Source organism: Scomber japonicus, chromosome 4 (assembly GCF_027409825.1).
Source record: "Scomber japonicus isolate fScoJap1 chromosome 4, fScoJap1.pri, whole genome shotgun sequence".
NCBI lineage: Eukaryota > Metazoa > Chordata > Actinopteri > Scombriformes > Scombridae > Scomber > Scomber japonicus.
Genome location: NC_070581.1, coordinates 15,989,005 through 15,996,836, shown reverse-complemented (window position 1 = coordinate 15,996,836; position 7,832 = coordinate 15,989,005). Strand labels below are relative to the sequence as shown.

General features: G+C 39.2%; 1 protein-coding gene across 1 annotated transcript; it reads right to left on the bottom strand.

Annotated features, from left to right (window-relative positions):
- Positions 1-239: 239 nt before the first annotated feature.
- Positions 240-6,006, bottom strand: gnat2 (guanine nucleotide binding protein (G protein), alpha transducing activity polypeptide 2). The gene is made up of 8 exons (XM_053318360.1): positions 5,901-6,006; positions 2,468-2,510; positions 1,830-1,971; positions 1,552-1,709; positions 1,270-1,398; positions 1,056-1,185; positions 812-965; positions 240-430 (listed from the first exon to the last, which is right to left on the bottom strand). Exons 1-8 carry the CDS (start codon positions 6,004-6,006, stop codon positions 240-242), a joined length of 1,053 nt encoding a protein of 350 aa, XP_053174335.1.
- Between the last annotated feature and the right edge of the window lie 1,826 nt (positions 6,007-7,832).

Genomic DNA, 7,832 nt, shown 5'->3' with positions numbered 1-7,832 from the left:
TCATTCTTAGCAGCACCAAAGCAACTAAATAGTCTGCGTGGTTTGTGTTCGTGTTAGCTCATCTTATGTCCAGAAGTTGTTGCTTGGCAACACAGGATGGCCAGATATAATTCACTGTGTGAGGTTAAAATTGAATTGCCAGGGGTCTGCCTCATCTGGACCCCATTACTCTATATCAACAAAGTCCCTTGGAGGGATGTGATGTGGTCACCGCGTACCTCTTTTCACACTGGAGCTGCTTAGAAAAGACCGCAATCTTTAAGGTTTTCTTTGATGATGATGTCTGTCACAGCGTTGAACACAATCTCGACGTTCTTTGTGTCTGTGGCACAGGTCAAATGGCTGTAGATTTCTTTCTGACCCTTCTTCATGTTCAGGTCCAAGAACTGTGTCTTGATGTAGTTGGCGGCATCGTCATATGTGTTGGGGCCTAAAAGGATATCAAGTGTGTGAAGATGAGAGCAGATTTATGAGAATATTCATGAAACCCTACTCCTTACATCGATCTTTCTGAACATTACGTACATCACTTTGTTGATTAACTGATATGATAATATAATTACTTGCATCATATAATTTAAAGTAGGGGAACAACACTGAGGCTCAAATTGTCTGGAATTTTAATCTCAAGTTTCTTCACTTGATTAATTTAGTCTTAGTCTTTTTATTTTGTCACAAGTAAATGACTTGTAGACTGATCTATTTTCACTCCATTTCTGGCAGATGTGGTCTCATGCCCTGACTGTTTATCTGGTCTAACAACAAACACAGTTCTGTCATAACTCTGTACAGCAGGGTCAGTCGGTTTTACCGTCATAGTCTGGGAAGCAGATACTCAGATGGACTTTCTTGATCTTCTCCTCAAAGAGATCCTTCTTGTTGAGGAAAAGCACAATGGAGGTCAGTGCAAAGAATCTGTGGTTACAGATACTGTTGAATAGATGGAGAGACTCGTGCATGCGGTTCTGAAAAAGGCAGAGAGGAACAGGGTCAGTTAGTAGCTGCATGTCTGTCTTCAAGTCCTTTACGCCGAGGTAACAGGGGTCCCAACTCACCACTTCATCGTCCTCTACGAGCACCATGTCATATGCACTGAGAGCTCCACAGAAGATGATGCAGGTCACACCCTCAAAACAATGGATCCACTTCTTTCTCTCTGACCTCTGGCCACCCACATCGAACATCCTGTTCACCACACAAAGTCAGAGCAATGTCAGTCGGTATCTCTCTTCAGTGTTAATATGTGAAGACAGACTGTGGTTCACTAACCTGAAGTGCAACTCTTTGCAGGAGAACTGTTCTTCAATGATACCAGTTGTTTTGACTCGAGATCGCAGCACATCCTGCTCGGTGGGAAGGTAGTCTGACTTGCAGATTCTGTCCATTTCATTGAGGTAGCTGATGATGTCAGAAAACACAGTACATCGGGCTTTAGATATGAAATCATCTTTATCCACAAACACTAATAGAGTCTTCACTGGAGCTGCTGTAAGCTAGCTGTTTAGTTTTACACCACAACACCATTACTCCTAGTGGGACACACAGACTCACTAGCCAGCGGAGTCGTTGAGTTGATATTCAGCAGCTCTGTCAAAGCTGGCCTGCACACCAGAGTCGTTCCACAGCTTCTTGATGACGTCAGCCAGCTCACTGGGCATTGTGCCTTCCTCAATGGAGTCTGACAAGTTCTGCAGCTTCTGTGCATCCTCCTGTGGTTACACACCACACACAGAACAAAGATCCATCAATATGTTTATGTCAGTAAAAAATGAAAATGAATTTGACAAGTTAGGTATGTGTCTAGTGAAAATCTTGGTGTAATATGAGACCTGTGCACCGGGTGCGCCAAAATCAATGGCCAGCATCTCCATGCCTCTGATGATAGCCAGAGCAGACTGCAGGATGTTGCCGTAGATGATTGCTCTAAACTCCAGTTGTTCCTCCTTTGTATAACCTCCTTGATGCAGAATCCTGTACACAGGTGGGGAAAGTGCTTCAGTTAATAAAAAAATAACTTTGTCAAACTTAGCTACATTAAGTCTATCCTAGGCTGAGCCAGTGGGTAATTTATATATTATCAATATATAGAAAATAGCTGGTTTAAGTAATTTCTGGAAATTTAAGTTCACATCTGGATATCTACAGAGACTACATAATCCTCCACTCACAGTGCCACCTTGTGGTGAGAGTCTGATCTCAGTCAGCTCAGTGAAACAAACTGCACAAAACAAGTGCTGACATGTTAGAGTAAGCGGATGTTTGCCCTGTTGACCTTTGTGAAAGGCTTGACTGCAAGTAAAATAGACAAAGACGGGGCTGCTGCCTGTATGCTGACCAATGAGATTAAAGAAACCTTCTGTTGCACTCTGATTACTAGCCACAAACATGGTGTGGATGTCACACATGAAAAAAACTCTAACACTCTGGTCACTAGTTTTAATCTAATTAGCCCATAAGGTTTACTTACTTCATTTGTTTTACGATGGTGCTCTTTCCTGACTCACCAGCGCCTGGAAGAGAAGACAAAGTTTAGCACCATCACCAAAACCACTGTGTTCCTCTCCAACATGCCGATGAGTAGACACACACTTTAAACCATATACAGCCAAAGAATATGCTTTAATGATGCAATCAAAGGAGCAGTCTGGCCGATACAGAAAAGAATGCCTATTCCATTCTGTGGATCGTTTTAGGGGTGATTTTTTCTAGTGTGAAGATATCTGTCTTCACCACAAGGGAACAACGCCCAATTTGGTTTGTGGAATGAGTTACATAAAAAAAACCCACCTCTGACATGGCTGTCTGATGTAATCCACTAGCCTCACTGTGACCACCATCATGTGCTCCTCTATGTGTCCACACAAATGTACATATATGACTGTATTATGTTATACAGAGTTGAGTGTTAATTTGTTGCACCTGGCTACATTTAAGTTAGTTTAAAATATGATGTTGACACTTAAACAAGGAACTGCACAATTTTACATAAATATACTGTATACTATGGTTGCATACAACAGAAAATATAAAAAGTATATTACATTATATGGATTGGTGTGGCTTGTAACTGCAGACACAGTTAAGAAAGAAAGAGTTGTCTATGACCGAGGAGAGGAAAACTGCTCAGATTGTAACGTGGCCATTTATTTCTGTTAATGAGCCACAGTTGCAGCTGGTTTGTAAAAGGGTGGTGATCATGAAGTTCTGGCTCTCATTTCTACGTGAAGCCTCGTAATGCTTTAATAGAGAACTCTACAATGGCTAAAGGCTCTACTAACAGGAAGGACTTAATCTACTCACAACGCACCAACAAACACTTTTGTTGGCTTTTTTTTCTTGCATCAGAAGGTAATGTCAGATTATCAACAAATATTTTTGTACCTCACAAACCAAAAAGCTGTTAGACATCTCTAAACTTTGACAAATCACACTGGATATGTCTGGATGGAGGAGAGACATGTTGTATTGCAGGAAAACCAGGCTCTCACTAACTGTGCACTAACTCAGGCCAGGAGGAATTTATCGTCACAGAGCAAACAAAGCTGCCCGTCCTGGACTCTGTGAAGCCACATTAAGCTGCATCCACAGACTTAGTGCTTGAGCGTTTTAAGACTTCAAGCCTCAACTTCTGTGCCCTCGACAAGCTCTGTCAGGCGGAAACCGGCAGTGCTTAATGAATCAGTAATGTTTAGCTAATTTGCAGTAAGCTTGTAAAGGTACAGTGGTAGTATAAAGTTTGGTTTTCATCAGCTGTGTTTTAATGAAGAGTGCCTTTATTGTGTTTATTCACGCTCATTAGCTGAATGTGCCTGTAGTTTTTTCTGCAACATTAAATCTGCTGTTTAAAGGAAGCTCTATAGTAATGTTTACTCTGTAGACAATGCAAGCTGCAAAAGATAATTGAGATGTTTGTGACTAATTAACCCTATTAAAATACAGAATTTAACTAATTGAAATGGTGCAAATTCCGCAGACAAACATTTCTTTTAATTTGTAATGAATGTATTTAAACTTTGAACCATCTCAGTTAATGCAGATTTAGAACATTCATATTGTTGTTTGAGAGATTTGGGACATACAGGAGGAAGACTAGCAGTGTAACAGCTTTTTATCTCTCCATAACTAACTGCATTATATTCAAGGAGTACCAAGTTTTGTTGTTTATTTCACTGGTTAGATAGCTGCACTGTACATCAGTTGCAAACATCAATTTGTTCCACCACAGCTCTATCTGCATCCTTTCACAATGTTTTTTTTAGAGTCCACAGATGGGTCTTTTCTTATCTTTACTGAGTCAGCTCTTCCTGTCTTATCTAATAGAAGTAAATGTCAAGTCACAGATCAGAATAATGCAGTGTTGTGAGAGGAAAACACATCAATAACCTAATTTAAAAGATGCAGTAATCAACAGGGATTTTAGTGTTGTTTTTAAAGTAAATGGTAACAATATGCATGCATCATATATTTGTATTTACTGTAAAAAATTAAGTGGTTCTTTTTTTTCATCTGATATTCTTTTGACAGTGAGATTCCTTTTTTCATTTTTGTGTCTGTAATGTCACAAAGTCGTACTCTATTACATAAATCAGCATCAATCGAGCAGCTGTATCTCTTAATCCAGCTTGATTTAACATTGTCTCCCACATTTATTTATGTAAATGTTCGCAGGTATTTTAAAATATGTTACAGTTAGTGATCATGTTTCTGTTAGTGACATTAGTGATAATAAAATACATTTTATACTTTTATGCGCCAATCGAGGGATCAACAGAGACCTCAACAAGTGGATCCGCACTAAACCAGTTAGCTAATCGGATTAACATATCGCTGCTGTGCTGTGATTTGCTCTGACTAAAGGCTATGATCTTTTAAGCACCAATGTCCTTCCATAAAAATTGAAAAGTCAATCTCAATTCTAAGATGTAGCCAGGGTAAAATAAATGCATTTTTATTACACCCTTTTTCAGATTTAATATATGAGTAAAATATTTCTTTTAAGTTCCCAGTGCATTCATGTTTGAAGCCTTTCAGAGCTTTTGAGTTCTGCTGATACCTGGAAATAAATCTGATAATGCAAAAAACCTTCTAGTTGTACAAGCTCAAGTCTGTGCAGTGTTTTACTTGTAATTAACAAAACGTTAATAAGCGGTTAAGTCATTATTTTTTGTTTTTTGTTCTTTATATATATTTACTGTTGGATTTTTTCCAAATGTATTTTCAATATTTTTTAGAAAGGACTTCTTTGCTCTATTAACTGCTCGCCTTGCAGCTTTTTCTTCCTCTGCTGCCTTCACTTTACTCTCTGAGCTCTAAGCTTGAACAGTCCTCCCATCTTTCTAATAAACTAATGTAGGCTTTTATCTTGAAACAAGCCATCTGCATAGCCTGTAAATCCTCTGATCACACTGTATCTTACATCTAACTAAGCAGTGAACAGATGTGCCAGTTTAATACCAACTCAAATGGTTCAAATGCAAGATTTAAAGAATATGCAACAAATTAGCGTGACGCATCCATCATTATTCATTCATTATTCATCACAATTTTGATTTTCTCAGTTCAGCTAACAGTCCATGACATAAGTTAATTTTCACCCAGAAAATCAGTTGGTTACCTTCCAGGAGTCAATGAAAGCTGGCTAAAGCAAAAGTAAGTCATGTTTTTTTCCCTGTGCATGTTATCCTTCAATAATACCTGTTGACTCCTGGCTGACTACAAAATGTCTGTTCTGAACCTTCACAAAAATTTTGTTCAGTCAGAGATGGGAAGCTAAAAGTTAGATAGATTCATTTATGAATCTTTTGAAGTTACAACCTGTCATCTGAACACCTTTGCATCCCCTGCAGCCTCAGACTAAATGCAAAACTGTGTGCAACAAGACTTTTCAAGAGTCCACTTACCAAGCAGTAAGAGCTTGACTGTTTTAGCATCCTTATCAGCATCTTCTTGGAGTTGTTTTTCCAACTCCTTTGACTTTTTGTCTTCTGCACTTGCTCCAGCACCCATGCTTTCTTCCTCCAGATACTCAAGATCCTCAAGGATTGAAATTTTGACGGTTCTCTGTGAGCTGCTGCAAAGAATCTGGGTAAAGCACTAATCGTGCTGAAAGGTGATTTCCGAGCGGAAGGGGATTGGGAGGGAGGTGCTTGACCCTTCCTGGCTTTCTTGGCGTCTTTCGATTAGATGGTCCCTCTCAAGGATCAAGTCGTTTGAGCAGCTCTGTCCAGAACCACCCTTTAATTCCTCTGCTTAAACCCCTGACTTAGGAGGTGCTTCTTCCTGATTGGCCAGCCAATCCAATTAGTCTAATAAGGGCAATAGTGAATGATGTAAAGAAAAGGAGAAAATAAACACTCTTACAAACTTCAGCAATATTGATATGAACAGTTTTTCAATCTGGAGTTTATTGATTTGATATGTCTGTGCATATACAGACAGGGTCAAATTAAAAGTAAAGTGTTGGGCCACCACATGCTCCCAGAGCAGCTTCAGTCCTCCTTGTCATTGATATATAGTCTCTGAACTCTACTGGAGGGATGAACACAACCCTAGCATATGATTCACATATTTTCATACTCATCAAACCATTAAGTGACCCCTCGTGTTCTTTGGATGGGGGAATTGTTATCCTGGAAGAGACTACTCCCATCAGGATAGAAATTTTTCATCAGTGGGAGATCAGTGGAGCCTAGCCATGCTAGCGAAATGGCCCCCATAGTATAACAGAGCCAGAAGATCCCCTCACTTTTCTTTTTCGTTTTTTTCTTTGCCTTTGTCAACCCCCTGTATGTGTTCATAATATATACAACATGCGGGATATATATGCACAAGATAAACATACTGTGGTATTAGTCTGTGTGTTTCTTCTTCTACATACATTTGGAAAATGATAGATCTTGTATTTCCTATCATCATAGAGTCTGTCTATCAGTGTGTGTGTGTGTGTGTATATATATATATATCAGTTGAAATAAACGTGCTTGGAGTCAGTGTGTGAGTGTCTTTTCATCTGTACTGTATTTTCTGCATGTTAGACTCTTGACTCTTGACAGTCAGTCACATGGACAAGCAGGGAGAGAGGAATTAAGGTCTCATAAACTTCTTATACTTAAGACGTTTTAATCCCAGGTGGTGTGGTGCCTGCTAAATAAAGCACACATGACTGTACTGCTGGGCTTCAGCCATAATATGATCTAAAGGTGTTTTTTTCAAGTTACATAATCTGCATCGATTTCTAACCATCTGAAAATGATTAATGTTTTCTGTCAGTCAGAGTCAAAGTTTTAAGACAGGAGGACAGTGTCATTGTTAATTCAGTTGATCTATGAACTGGTTCGCCTCATCGGGGTGATGGGTCGAGGTCAGTGGGCCTTGCCTTCAGGACTGTATGGTTCCCGCCCAGCTTGTTAGAGGACTTATAATGAGATGGTGTACTTGAGGTTACTAATTCAGTCAGAAGATAAGTTGCTGCTCTGTATTTTGGCCAACAAATTGTGTCAGAAGCCCCACAGAGCACTATTCGATTTACAATTGCATTGTACAGTGTATTAAATTAACTTAAAGGGAAATGGCTTGTTGTGTGTGCACACAATTTAACATCCCCAATAAAAACAGATACAAAAAAGAAAGAGAAATAATCAGCAGCAGTCTTTAGACAGAGTTCACATATGGTATACCTCCTGAGTATAAGTACACAGAACTGCACACTACCATACAGCAATACTTATGGTGTACAAAGTACAATGAGAGTACAATTTTATGGACCAAACAACTAAACTATTAATAGAGAAAATTACCAACAGGTTAATCGATAATGAAAATATTCGTAACTG

Excerpts from the sequence above, each read along its gene's own strand:
- gnat2 (XM_053318360.1), bottom strand. The coding sequence starts at position 6,006 with ATGGGTGCTGGAGCAAGTGCAGAAGACAAAAAGTCAAAGGAGTTGGAA. Across the intron at positions 1,399-1,551 it reads CTCAACGACTCCGCTGGCTA|CTACCTCAATGAAATGGACA; the intron begins GTGAGTCTGTGT and ends TGACATCATCAG. Across the intron at positions 1,186-1,269 it reads TGCAAAGAGTTGCACTTCAG|GATGTTCGATGTGGGTGGCC; the intron begins GTTAGTGAACCA and ends TGTGGTGAACAG.